Raw genomic sequence first — 14,378 nt, 5'->3', positions numbered from 1 at the left:
AACTTTGTGGGAACAGTTTGGGGATGTTCCTGTTCCAACATGACTGCACACCACTGCACAAAGCAAGGTCCATAAAGACATGGATGAGCGAGTTTGGTGTGGAGGAGTTTGACTGGCCTGCACCGAGTCCAGACCTCAACCCGATAGAATACCTTTAGGATGAATTAGAGTGGAGACTGTGAGCCAGGCCTTCTCGTCCAACATCAGTGCCTGACCTCACAAATGTGCTTCTAGAAGAATGGTCAAAAATTCCCATAAACACACTCCTAAACCTTGTGGAAAGCCTTCCCAGAATGGGATGTAATAAAAGTTTATGTGCATGTAAAGGCAGGCGTCCCAAAACTTTTGTCAATATAGTGTAGGTCAATTCAGCTGACAAAGTTTATTACAAAGACATTACAAAATACAAAAACTGAAGTAGTTTCTTTGTTTCATTTTGTTTTATTTTACATTATGTAAATTTTACAATTTACATTTAAATAAGTTACAATTGGAATGACTCAAACTTCAAAAGCTAAATAAGTGATCAAAGCCTGATTTATCTGTAAAATAATCTCTGATGCAGCACTAGACAGCATCACAAATGGAAGTACAAGATCCAAACTCAAACTACATTTTTTAATGAAAGATTCTTTACACATGAATGGCAATGATACGGTTTCTCTCCAGTATGGGTCCTCTCATGTATTTTCAGATATATTGACCGTCTAAATCTTGTCACAGTGTGAACACCTTATAAGGTATTTCTGTAGTGTGAACTGTCTGGTGCATTATCCTTCACATTGCTGTATTTTTTCTGGTGTAATTTTAAAGCACTCAGCTCACTAAAACTCTTTCCACACAAATAACATATTTAAGGCTTCCCATTTGAATAAAGCTGGTGGTGCTTTAGCAAATATGCTCAATTTCTTTTTTACTGCACTAGTCACTGTTATATAGTCTTTCTCTAAAATGAGTATGCCGATGTAATTTAAAAACACTTGATTTTCTGAAACTCTTCCCATATGGATCACGTGTATGGCTTCACTCCAGCGTGGATTTTAATGTGTACATTAAGGTTTCCTTTATGCGTGAAACTCTTCCCACATTGATCACATGTGTGCGGCTTCTCTCCAGTGTGGATTTTCATGTGTTCGTTAAGGTTTCCTTTTTGTGTGAAACTCTTCCCACACTGATCACATGTGTGTGTCTTCTCTCCCATGTGGATTTTCATGTGTTCATTAAGGTGCTCTTTTCGTGTGAAACTCTTCCTACATTGATCACATATGTAAGGCTTCTCTCCAGTGTGGATTTGCATGTGTTCGTTAAGGGTTGATTTATGCGCAAAACTCTTCCCACATTTTTCACATGTGTAAGGCTTCTCTCCAGTGTGGGTTTTCATGTGAACGTTAAGGTTTCCTTTTAGTGTGAAACTCTTCCCACACTGATCACATGCATGTGGCTTCTCCCCAGTGTGGACCCTCTCATGTATTTTCAGATATACTGACCGTTTAAAACTCTTGTCACAGTATGAACACTTGTAAGGTGTTTCTCTAGTGTGAACAGTCTGGTGCACTTTCAGTGCACCATCAGTAAAAAAAGTCTTTCCACACTCAGAACAAATATGATCCTTCACACCGCTGTGTCTTTTCTGGTGTATTTTTAATGCGCCCATCTGACTAAAACTCTTTTTGCACATATAACAGACGTAAGGCTTCTCCTTTGTATGAACTTTCAGGTGATCCTTCAGGAAATCTGCCCTAAAAAATGTTTTACCGCATTGGTCACAGTTGTGTAGTCTTTCTCTAGAATGAGTAAGCAGATGTACTTTAAAAACGCTTGATTTTCTGAAACTCTTTCCACATTGATCACATGTGTACGGCTTCTCTCCAGTGTGGATTCTCATGTGATCGTTAAGCTGTCTTTTTTGCGTGAAACTCTTTCCACATTGATCACATGCGTACGGCTTCTCTCCAGTGTGGATTTTCAAATGATCCTTAAGGGTTCCTTTTTGTGTGAAACTCTTATCACACTGATTACATGTGTATGGCTTCTCCCCGGTGTGGATTTTCATGTGTTCATTAAGGTTTCTTTTTATTGAGAAAATCTTCTCACAGTGATCACATGTGTACGGCTTCTCTCCAGTGTGGATTCTCATGTGTTCGTTAAGGATTACTTTTTGTGTGAAACTCTTCCCACACTGATCGCATGTGTACGGCTTCTCTCCAGTGTGGATTTTCATATGTTTGTTAAGGTTTCCTTTTTGTGTGAAACTCTTCCCACATTGACCACATGTGTACGGCTTCTCTCCAGTGTGGATCCTCATGTGTTCGCTGAAGGTTTTTTTTTGTGAGAAACTCTTCCCACACTTATTACATGTGAAAGGCTTCTCTCCAGTGTGAATTCTAATGTGAAGTTCAAGACTTTGCTTGTATGGGAAACTCTTTCCACACTCAGGGCAAGTGAAACATAATTTGTCTCTTTTCAATGAGGTACTCAAGGATTTATCTTCAGTTTTGACATGATGTTTCTCCCCCATTTCAAACGGTTCTTCAATCTCCATGTTCTCTTCTATCAGGTCTAAAATTAAAGTAAAACATTTTTTTTCCAAAAGTTAGACTTTCAGTAAATAATAATAATAATAATAATAATAAAGAAAGAAATGTGAACGGGAAAGGACAAATGAACCCTGACATAATAGTATAAAGTGTGATCATTTTTATGCTTTATTTGGAATTTGGTACATTTATCATCCAATTATTATTTTTAAAACATGACCAGCACAAATGACAGGATTTGTAGTGAGAACAATTAGATATGATTAACTGCATTTTACACGTAAGGTTGTAACATGTTCAAAATTTTAGTAATATGGTTGCAATAAAGTGAACCAGACATAAATCAATATTTATTGTTATACAGTGCTATAGAGGCCCTTCATAATGCAGAGGGCAAATGCCTGGTTTTCATAGTTAGCAATGTTACACTAAATTATGCAGAGGTGAAGTTTAGTGCAGACCCGTATTGTGATATACATTGTATTTGTTGCCTCTGTAGCGGGATACATATCGTATCATGACTTTGTTGCCAATACACAACCCTAGGTGTCACATACATTGCCAAGAAGAAAGCTTTTCAGAGATGGCAACAACTCAGAGACTTAAATTTTATTAAGTCAAGTCAAGTCACCTTCATTTATATAACGCTTTTAACAATATAGATTGTTTCAAAGCAGCTTTACAGTAACAAAGATTGTTTTGGCTTTACAGCAGCTCTAGGATAAAGTTATTGTCCAGCTAAAGTTAGTTTTGATTGATTCACTTCCGCTGCAAAGATCATTAGTTATTAACTTAGGGGCCGCTAACACAACACCGTTCTAAAACCCTTAACTCGCTCCGGCCCGCTCATTTACCAACATGACATCATGACTTTGCGTAAACATACACGCCACTTTCAAGTCAAGTGGCGTGTTATCTATATGCATTTTGAGCTATCCGCGTGTATATTCACGCCGAAACGAACCGTCATCTTCCGCGTGTATGTCTACGCCGTTAAATGTCAGAGTGATTTCGCGTGTATGTGTACGCCGTTAAATGTCCGAGCGAAACGGAGCAAAATGTATATCTACATCTGGGGAGCGATATTTTTAGCGCAATTTTCCACCGGACAAATTGCGATTGTTAACTCATGATTTCTGTTCTGTGCGTCTGTGCGCACCAATCTTGCACTTCTATCTACTCCTCAACCAGACCACCTAGAGCACAGGTGTCAAACTCAGTTCCTGGAGGGCCACAGCCCTACACAGTTTTGTTCCAACCCTGCTTCAACACACACACACCTGCAGTTTTCAAATAAGCCTGAAGGACTTGATTAGCTTATCAGGTGTGTTTAATTAGGATTGAAGCTAAACTCTGCAGGGCTGTGGCCCTCCAGGAACTGAGTTTGACACCCCTGACCTAGAGACTTCGGGTTTTCGGCATTATGTTTGAAACCTAAAATAAACATTATGTGGTTGAAAACACTGAAAAGTTGTGATATATGACAGCTCTGAGCGCGCCTGTCTCTGGCTCAGCGCCAGCCAACGCGCAAAAGCACATTTGAATTTAGCAGTTGATCACGTGATGCACTGACTGTTCTAATCACACCGGTGTGATCGTACGCTCCAGGGACCAGCCTAGACTGATCACACCGGTGTGATCGTACGTGCGAAAGGGTTAACGGCAGAGTCTGACTGCTGCTAGAGATGCGCATATGAGCTCCAACGCCGAATCCGCAGCCAAAAATAAATCATCCACCCGCCCCAATAATGTTCTCTGATTTAAATATCCGCACCCGATGGTCAAATTACAATTATTCTGTGTTGTTACGCGTGATTATAAATGGATGATCGTCATCTTCAACAGCAGATTCGGCGACGGTTGATGCGCGCATCTTTAATGGTAACATAATACTTGATTAATGAGCGCTGCTTTTAAATGAACATTTCTTTAAAACAAAATTTATTTGACAGATTTTCCTTTTCTTAATGGCATAAACAAGCTTTACTCCCTTGAAAATTAAACTGTCTGGAATGTCACTGTTTCTGTCACTGCGACCTCCCGAACAGGCGAGCACATGCAGGCCAGCTGACAGTCTTGCCTGGGCCCGGGACGAGATAATCTGCCCCCCCGCGCCCAGATCTCTCCTTTTCCCTTGCTCTTCCTCTCCTCTGCATTAACTATGTTAACAAATACAACTTTTGATTTCAATAAATGTAGGCTATTAGTAGCCTGAATATTAAAATTGATATTAGCAATGCCGGTGAAGTGCAGTTTATTGATAATATGTTAACTAATGTAGTTAACTAGAGTTTAATAAATGGAAGATTATTGTAAAGTGTTTTTTTTTTTTTTTAATACACCAATTCAGTGTTGGACAGATCAGTTGTTTTAACCCTTCATTAAAGTGAATGGTTCAAAGGAATCATTCGTATTATGCGTATCGGAGGTGTCATTAGTGGACTTGTGGCCTACAGCACGCATAGATACAGACGGTTGGTCTGGGAACGCCCCCGGGAACGCCCCGTCACATGATGTGAGTTTAGCCCGTGGGGGAAGGCAAGGCAAGGCAAGGCAAGTTTATTTATATAGCACATTTCATACACAATGGTAATTCAAAGTGCTTTACATACTATTAAAAATAATCAGAAGAAATAAGAATATACAAAACAGTTTAAAATAAAGAAACGAGAAAGAACTAAAAATAATTAAAACAGTTTAGAATAAAGAACAGTTTAAAATAAAGAAACGAGAAAGAACTAAAAATAATTAAAACAGTTTAGAATAAAGACTAAAATAAGACACAGTATAAACAGTCGGACAAACAGTGACACAGTGCTCATTCATTAAATGCAAAGTTAAACAGAAGTGTTTTGAGTCTGGATTTGAATGTGACTAATGTAGGAGCACATCTGATCTCCTCTGGAAGCTGGTTCCAGCTGCGGCTGGCATAGCAAAAAACATTGAAAACACAACATTGAAAACATGGAAAAACAAGGAAAACATTGCCTTGGCGCTAATTGAAATACACGGGGCAATCATGCCGAAGAGTTGCTGTGTCGTTTTCTGTACCGCCAATAAACAAACAAATTATGAATTGAAGTACTACATCCTTCCTAATAAACACACAGAACCGGAAAGGAGGACAAAATGGCTTTTGAGCTTTCTTTTTTGAGATTACTGTGTGACTAGATCCCTGTGTGATATAGTAGTGGGTGTTAAACTCGTATTAGGCAGTGGGCCAGTTTTGTCTACATCCCTTACGAAAAAGAACTATAGTAATCCTGTAAGATTTCTATAGTAGTGTATAATACTTCTGTGATGTTCTGTAATACCTCTATAGTACTTCAATAGTATGTCCCAAAATACTATAGTATTCCTATAGGTTTACTATAATATTTTGTCCCAAAATACTACAAGATTCCTATAGTTGTTTTTCATAAGGGATGTCTCATTCACATTAGCGTTATCAGCTGAAGGCTCATGACGCGAGCCGTGAACCTATGGCGTAGACTGCAGTCTGTGGGTTACTAGAGGACTTTAGGGATAACTGTCAGCACAGTCCCTCGGCAACTTCGTACTACTGATCACCGTCTTACAAAAGGATTAATAGTTTGGAGTGAAGCATACGTACAATTGGTAAGTGACAAGGTTTTATGGAGTTGTAGTATGCAATATATACGAAAGTTGATTGAGTTATAGGCTAATGTTACAGCTACAGCTGACGCAATGTCTTGGAGATTCAACCAGATAACAAAATTTGTCTGGAAACGACACCTCCGGCCATTTGGTTGGGTCATTGACCCAATTTTTAATTAAATAAGGGCAATCATAACCTATTGCAGTTAATTTTGCAATGTACCGTTGCCGGTCGGCAGGCGTCAATGACTTGCAATACCACAATTTTGTCATTCAAATACACACGATGTTCGCAGTGTTTTCCCCCACGCCGACTCCATCCTCACCACGCCCCCAACTATGACTAGATGCCGACTGTATGTATTGTGTGATTATCTCGGCAGTTTAGGACATCGCACAAGATTTGTGTCAACACAGAAAAGATTTCATCACTGGATAGGTTTTTTCGTTTACTGAAATTGTGGTTTATGTCAGCTGAATGGGCGGAACGCTTTTTAGAGAAAATAAGGCAACGTTTTTTTGTTTTTTTTAGCACAAGTCACGCGGTAATTCAGGAGAAAAAATCTCCAAACGCTCCACGTGAAACTGCGGTCTTCTGACTTTTTACTATAGTGTCAATTGATTTTGATTAATATGCACGAGGGAGAAAGAGCAAGACAGCGCTCGACGTGTTGTTTGAAGACGTAAGAGTGCGCGCGCGCGACCGGGGCGCTCTCTCTCTCTCTCTCTCTGCTTGTTATGCGACCTGTCAGGCGCAGCAGTCATTGGGTCTCATTCATGAAACATTCGTAAATATACGAGTAAATATGTGAGTGATTTGCGCGTAAAGAGACTTTCCCGAAAACTCTTCTCCTGATTCACAAATACTTCGTAAACGTCAGATGTGATAGTGAAATGTGTGTGTGTGTTAATGAATTCCAATCAGTCGTAAATGGGACGCGCGTGCACGCTCATTCTCAATTACCATAAATCCCGCCCATTAAATCCGACTGACAACTATATATGGGCATCATATTATGACACCAAACGAAGGATTTCAAAATGTCTTCTCAAAAGCGAATGAAAAAGAGAAATTTCTCAGATGCAGAAATTGAAGTTTTATTATCAGAAGTTCATTCAAAACGCCACATTTTATTTTCAAGCGTAGCCTACATAGTGGCGTATCAGGTCCTTAAAAAAAGGAAGCTTGGCAGCATATTACAGATGCAGTTAATGGAGTTTCATCTGTTAATCGAACAGTCCCAGAAGTGAAAAGAGTCCCAGCCCTATTGAAAGCAATGAATTATTTGATTAAAGGGGTGGTTCGGAATTTTTGACATCGGACCTCATTTTTAAGTCAGCCTGGTTGTTATTCATCAGTGGAGACATTTTTTTTTAAAAATTATCCAGTCCTTATATTTGGATAGTTAGCCGATGCTAGGCTAGCACGAGTCAAGGGTAGATGTTAGCCAGCCATTAAAAAACGTTTTACCCACTCCACAGTGCACCAAACGCAAATCAATTATAACACTAGACTATCGATGCAAATGTACGTTGAGAGAATAATGTTAAAAATCAAACTTACCTTTCACCTCAATGATCCCAAAGGAACTAGTTTCTCAGCAGCTGCGGAATTTTACTTTGCTCCAGTTAGTAATGCGGCAAAAAGTAAACACAGAAAAGAAGCGCCCTACAGTGTGTGTAGTACATGTGTGTACCGGCTCACTCGGTTGCCTAGGTAATCAATATCACTCCGCTGCTGCTGTAGACAAGGCTTATGATTACAGGGAACAAATTATAACTAATGCAATGTGATGAAAGGTAAGTTTGATTTCTAACATTATTCTCTCAACGTACATTTGCATCGATAGTCTAGTGTTATAATTGATTTGCGTTTGGTGCACTGTGGAGTGGGTAAAACGGTTTTTAATGGCTGGCTAACATCTACCCTTGACTCGCGCTAGCCTAGCATCGGCTAACTATCCAAATATAAGGACTGGATAATTTTTTTTTAAAAATGTCTCCACTGATGAATAACAACCAGGCTGACTTAAAAATGAGGTCCGATGTCAAAAATCCCGAACCACCCCTTTAAAGTGTTCCGTTTGCATATGCTATTACTGGCTCTCATAATAAAAGTAAAAAGAAAAACTGTATGTAATTACTATAATATAATAATATATATATATAAATATAATAATATAATATTTTTTCAAAATGCTGTGTAAATATGTACCCAATTAAGGTGAATTAAAATGCAGCCTTATTAATGAGCAAAACGTTCGGATGTTAAACGCACTATTTACGCGTGGCTGGGAGCAGGTGTAGATTTCTTTCGTACCAACTAACATTTGGAAAATACGAACATTTTAATGAATCCAAAAATTTACGCCAGAACCACTTTACACACGATTTACACAAAAATTCGTTCTGCTCGTGTTTCATGAATGAGACCCATTCTATTCTACATCACTTACCGATCAAATAAGGCTTTGGCGGGACAAAAATTTGCTTTGGCGCCCGCCAAAAAAATTTGAACGCAGGAAAACTCCTGACATGGTTCGTAAACGTTGGCTGCGCTGTTTCTTACCTTGCTCTACGTTGACTTTACTAGTTCCGCCTTTTTTTTTAAATATTTTTTTAGAAAATCTCCCAGGCCTCTATTTTCTTCTTCTCTTTTCTTTCCTTTTCTGAGCACCGGACTTGTGCTGACTGGACATTTTGAGCGTAGCCTACTGAACTTCAAATCAAATGACAACATCAAATTTTGATCAGTGGCCAAACCATTTTTGTTGGGGGTGGGGGGGTTCTTGACCACTATTTCAAGGACAATTAGGAAGAAAACAAATAAAAAGCTTTTATGTAACTCAAATATTCCTTTTTTTAAATTTTTTATTATTATTCAATAATTTAATGAGGGCCCAGTTCTGGCAGCCTAACATTGAATTAAATAAGTTTATAATGTGTTATGTGTATGCCAGGTCAAAGAGATGTGTTTTTAGTCTAGATTTAAACTGACAGAGCGTGTCTGCTTCCCGGAAAATGTTAGGAAGACGGTTCCAAAGTTTTGGTGCTAAATAGGAAAAGGATCTACAGCCAGCAGTCATTTTGATATTCTAGGTATTATTAACTGGCTACTCTACTCTACTGGCTACTTATTAATTGCGATTTTGAGATCGCAATAGACGTGAAGGACTATAATGCGTTAAGAGCTCGCTCAAGTACTGCGGAGCTAAACCATTTAGTGCTTTGTATGTAATCAGCAATATTTTAAAATTTATACAATGTTTAATAGGGAGCCAATGCAGTGTTGACAGAACAGGGCTAATATGGTCATACTTCCTGGTTCTGGTAATAACTATACCTGCTGCGTTTTGGACCAGCTGTAGTTTGTTTATTAAGCGTGCAGGGCAACCACCCATAAGAGCATAACAATAATCTAGCCTTGATGTCATGAACGCATTAATTAATTGATCTGCATTTGTCATTGAGAGCATATGATGCAATTTAGATATATTTTTAAGATGGAAGAATGCAGTTTAACAGATACTATTGGTATCAAAGAGCACAGCCAGGTTCCTAATCGACGACTTGACAGAGCAGCCATCAAGTCTTAGACAGTATTCTAGGTCAGTGGTTCCTAACCTTTTTTTTGTCTGAGACCCCCTTTTTCCAAAGAAAATATTTTAGGGCCCCCCTTCACATTTAATGATATTCTCGCTCTTGTAAGCTTGCAGCAAGGATGACAGAATATGTTGTTTTCAAGCAAACGGTATGTTTACTATAACCAGATATGTTTATGCACAAATAATAGGCTATAATATTGAAAATACCATAACAAAAACATCAGTAGGCCCTTTGTAATTTAAAAACGTAAGCCTAGGAGTAGCCTATAAATTGGCCCTATTTGAAATGCAATAACAAAAATATTCACACTGGTGTGTAGGTAAAAAAAAAAAAGTTATTTGTGAGGCTTTATCAATGTGAGGCTTTATTTTTGACGCTTTTGGCGCTATAGCGAGCGATAATAAACTTGCGTTTATTAACAGAATAATGCGTCTTTTGGAAGAACATTGTAGCCGGAACTACTTCTCTCTGTGTACGTCTATGACGAGTCACGTAGGTACTGGGCTACTCCGCGGCAGTGATCCGAACCAGTGTGAAATAGTCCCAATGTAAACACGTATTATAGGTGTACGATAGTGGTTTAGGATAAGACAAAAACACGGATTGGAAAATGGATTCATGATGAACTCGCTCATTATATAAATTTTGTAAATTTTGAACAGAAAAAAGTTAAGGACTTTTATTTAATGCTCATTGCTCAAAACTATTCAAAATACGACGCGACCCCCCACAGAGCTCGTTGAGGCCCCCTTGTGGGCCGCGACCCCCCTGTTGGGAACCGATGATTATTACGTGAGGAAGTTTTTTGTCCAATAATTAGAATCTCGTTTTTTTTTTTTTTTTCAGAATTAAGTAGTAGGAAATTATTAGCCATCAAGTCATCAGCTATGCATTCCATTCATTTTGAGAACTGGTAAGTTTCGTCAGGGCGTGAAGAAATATAGAGTTGAGTATCATCAGCATAACAGTGAAAACTAATGCCATGCTTCTTTATAATATATCTCAAGGGTAGTATGTTCAGAGCGAACAGCAACGGTTTTAGTACTGAGCCTTGTGGTACACCATACTGAAATTTTGATCGATGTGACATCTCTTCATTTACTGCTAACAGTCAGATAAGTATGATTTAAACCATGCTAATGCAATTCCATTAATGCTAACATAATTTTTGAGTCTATTTAAAAGAATGTTGTGGTCAATAGTATCAAATGCAGCACTAAGATCAAGTAACACTAATAGAGAGATACAACCACGATCGGATGCGTGATGGATTTTTTAATTAATCAAACTAACATTTGTTTTTCTTGCAGGAACAACATTCATATGCTTTTAAATGTTTCCCCTTTTTGCGAAAACTTGTGACTTTGGTTGTGTGCGTGTAAAAATAACAAATATGGGAAATTAAACTAGACAGATGTCTCAACTTGAAACCTTGTGGTTACCTAGAAACAAGAGTGCTTGTCTATGAAGAACCAATCAAATTGTAGGGAAATTATTGTAATGTAATTGTAATGTTTCATGTAATTTTTGCCATACCTCTTATTCTATAAAAACTGTTGTATTCGTGTTCGCTGGTGGGATTCTCAATGAAATTTGTCTGAGATCCTCCGGTTCTGCTTCTTAGGGGAAATGAAAGTGAGCGCCCAGAAAGCAGTGTCTGACAGCATGCAAATATTGAATTGATTTATCCTTCACATCTTGTCCTTAAACAGACAATTTAGTTTTTCTCAATGAGACATTGACTAATTGTTGACTAATCAGACAAGACAAATTTTTTTGTAATCATTCTGTTCAAATTCATATATTTTTTAAATAGACTAGAGCAAAGAACAATTATTCAGAACCTCTAGTTTGCATGTTATTTTGTTTAATTGTCTAAATAAAATTGTGGGAGAATCGCGATCTTTATTTTACACACAAAAAATTGTGATTCTCGTGCAGAATCGTGCAGCTCTACTATAAATAGACGCTGAAGCTGCAGCAAAAATCCGTCACTTGTTCACACAATTACTATTTTCTATATGGTGAATGGGACATAATGCATACATAGGGGATTGGGAACGTGTAGAAACCTTTGTGGCTATTGGATGCCATGAACAGAACGATTCAGACAGTGTAAATATGCTTTTCATAGGGGCGAATGACGTCTGGTTTCACGTTAGTGTCACGCAAACTGCAGCAACGCCAGTACAGAGACACGATAGCACAGTGCCGGTCATATGCATGAGTCGGCGCAGACCACAAAACATATCGGACCCCTTTGACAGAATGCTGTATTTTAAAGCGATATGGAGGAGATTAGGTGGAGAAACGGTTTGATGACTTGACTACTGACGAGTACCCTGGAAATCCAGAGTTCTCACGAGAGCACAAGTTGAATTTGCTCAGCGAGTTTACTCTGGCGTCGAGTATTGATGCTCATTAAATATGCCCTTGTATCCGAGCTGCACCAATCACATTGGGTTATCTGATATAGGCGGGCCAGAGGCGAGCTAAACAGATGACGACAGCGCTGTGACGTCGAAGTCATTAGTAAACATTGCAAGATGGCTATGGATGAACGCCATTTGTTTGAAACAGCTTTGGCCGCTACAATAAACGAGTTAGACTTGGCTTTTTATCTAAAAGAGGAGCAGAAGACGGCGCTCGAATCGCTCCTTTGCAAGAAGGGTGTTTTTTCTGTTTTGCCGACCGGATACGGCAAGAGTCTAATCTACCAGTTAGCTCCGCAGGTAGCTAAGCAAATGGGGCTTGTTGTGATTGGTTGTAGTGTTATCCAATTGCGTGCAGTGAGATTTTCAAATGCATGCTTGGTGCCACCCCTCGATTTTCATTAGTCGATGCCAGACCCTTAATCTTTCAGATTTAGGTCTGGATTTCCAGGCTAACTGACCAGTAGAAGAGATAAACGTAATAAACAATATAAACGTAAAAAAAATTTGACTATAACACCGGTGCCATGCACCAACATAAATTACACACTTTTTAAACTACACATTCTCAGCATCATTATGTTCACTATTTTGCTTTGGTAACAGTTTCATATTAAATCTAAAATGGAAATCTATTACACTGTGGCTGTCATAAGCTGTCAAATGCTGCTTTGCCGAGATGTAATACATAAATGAAACGCTATTGGTTATTTTATCAAATGGGGAGGAGCTGCTCAATATATCCCAGGCTGACTTCCTGTTTCAGTGGAAATTACGTCAACACAATGAATAACACTGCACATTTCAAAGCCACCTCAGTGGGCCTTTAAGATGTATAACCTTATTAAAGAATCAAGAATAAACACCAACCTCTAAGTTCTTCAGTATCTTCCAGTTTTATTCTGCAGTGTTCTGGATCACCGCTTTGTTCTTCTGTATTTTCCCGCTTTATTCTGGAGGGTTCTGGATCATTCATGTTTTCAATGTTCTTTCGCAAACTCTATCTTCCTCACTTGTAGGCTGATGGAAATATTTCAGCATTTATTGGTGAATCGCTGTGGGAGGAGCTTCACTGAAGCTGAATTGCTGTGATAGGAGCAGATCTGCAAAAATCAAAAATAAATCAGTTATCAAAAATGTATGCTTTCATTAATTCACACATTTAAAGCATTTTGTTAGTTTATCTATCCAACTATAAAAATTTAAGTTATTTCATTTGTTTTAAAACATATATTTTACATAACTATGTTTTGTCAGTGGGTCATTCTATTAACAGTATTATCTATTTTTGAAATGAAGAGTCCTTTGAGCAGCTGTTAATTGTAACACTCCCTCTTATTAAGTCTCATCACGGAGATTGTTTCATTAACCAGTTATAATAACTTCCATACAGCAGCATATGTCCATGTGAACCTATATATAGTTCAATTTACAACTACAGTCACTGCATATTGTCATAAAAGAAATTACATTACAAACATTTTTCTTTTAAGGACAGAGACGTCTCTTTCAATACAACAAACAAGCACGACAAAGCAATATTTTAATGTTTCCAATGTCAAGCATCCATCGCATTTATCTACATAACCAGATTTACCACTTGTGTTGGATATGATTTAAATCTGGATCTGAAATTTAAAGCCTCTTTGAGTCAGAAATAGACATTAATGTTAAAAATAGATTAACCAACAAACAAAAGATAAATAAAGATCAATCCCTATTAATTCCCCTTACAGAACATACTTTGACTTTTGATCAAGTGACATATCAGTAAATACCATTATTGCTCAAAACATAGAAACAATCATACAGACGAACATACAAAAACACACAATAATAGCTCAGATCTTAATGAATTTAACATTATAGGTCCTCACATAGTTGCCTGCAATGCTAAGTGTTTGTCAGTCAGTAAGCAAACGCCAGAAAAGACGCACAAATAGCTCTGTAGCAGATGAATTTAGAACACAGAAAAGACTATGTAAAATGTTGCTTTAACAAGCCGTGTTATTTTTAATAACTGTATAAACATACGAAGCACAGTGAGCTACTTACCTCACATCAAGAGTGACGTCTTCTTCTTGTTGTATGGCAGATCGCAGACACACAGTGCATTACCGCCACCTATCGCACGGGTGGACCATGGACACTTTTCACAGACTGTGATTACGCATTTTAACCTGTT

General features: G+C 38.2%; 1 protein-coding gene across 3 annotated transcripts; it reads right to left on the bottom strand.

Moving 5' to 3' along the window:
* Window positions 1–432: 432 nt before the first annotated feature.
* On the bottom strand, window positions 433–14,378 carry LOC307169696 (uncharacterized protein). 3 transcript variants are annotated; one of them, XM_079890458.1, is made up of 4 exons: window positions 14,249–14,378; window positions 14,071–14,138; window positions 13,064–13,296; window positions 433–2,559 (listed from the first exon to the last, which is right to left on the bottom strand). In XM_079890458.1, the coding sequence occupies exons 3-4, from the start codon at window positions 13,167–13,169 to the stop codon at window positions 1,010–1,012; spliced, it is 1,656 nt and encodes a 551-aa protein (XP_079746584.1). In that variant the 5' UTR covers window positions 13,170–13,296; window positions 14,071–14,138; window positions 14,249–14,378; the 3' UTR covers window positions 433–1,009. The 3 variants fall into 3 exon arrangements, with proteins under 3 accessions (XP_079746584.1, XP_079746583.1, XP_079746585.1); XM_079890457.1 differs by lacking the exon at window positions 14,071–14,138; XM_079890459.1 differs by lacking the exons at window positions 14,071–14,138; window positions 14,249–14,378 and adding an exon at window positions 11,298–11,377 and having other exon boundaries at window positions 13,064–13,087.

The sequence above is a fragment of the Squalius cephalus genome (genome assembly GCF_949319135.1).
Source record: "Squalius cephalus genome assembly, chromosome: 13".
Lineage (NCBI taxonomy): Eukaryota > Metazoa > Chordata > Actinopteri > Cypriniformes > Leuciscidae > Squalius > Squalius cephalus.
This window is presented reverse-complemented; position numbering and strand designations above follow the sequence as displayed.

Bases quoted from the DNA above. Each gene is read 5' to 3' on its own strand.
- LOC307169696 (XM_079890458.1), bottom strand. From the start codon at position 13,169: ATGAATGATCCAGAACCCTCCAGAATAAAGCGGGAAAATACAGAAGAA. The intron at 2,560-13,063 runs GTTGGTGTTTAT...CTTTAATTTTAG, and splicing joins AGATACTGAAGAACTTAGAG to ACCTGATAGAAGAGAACATG.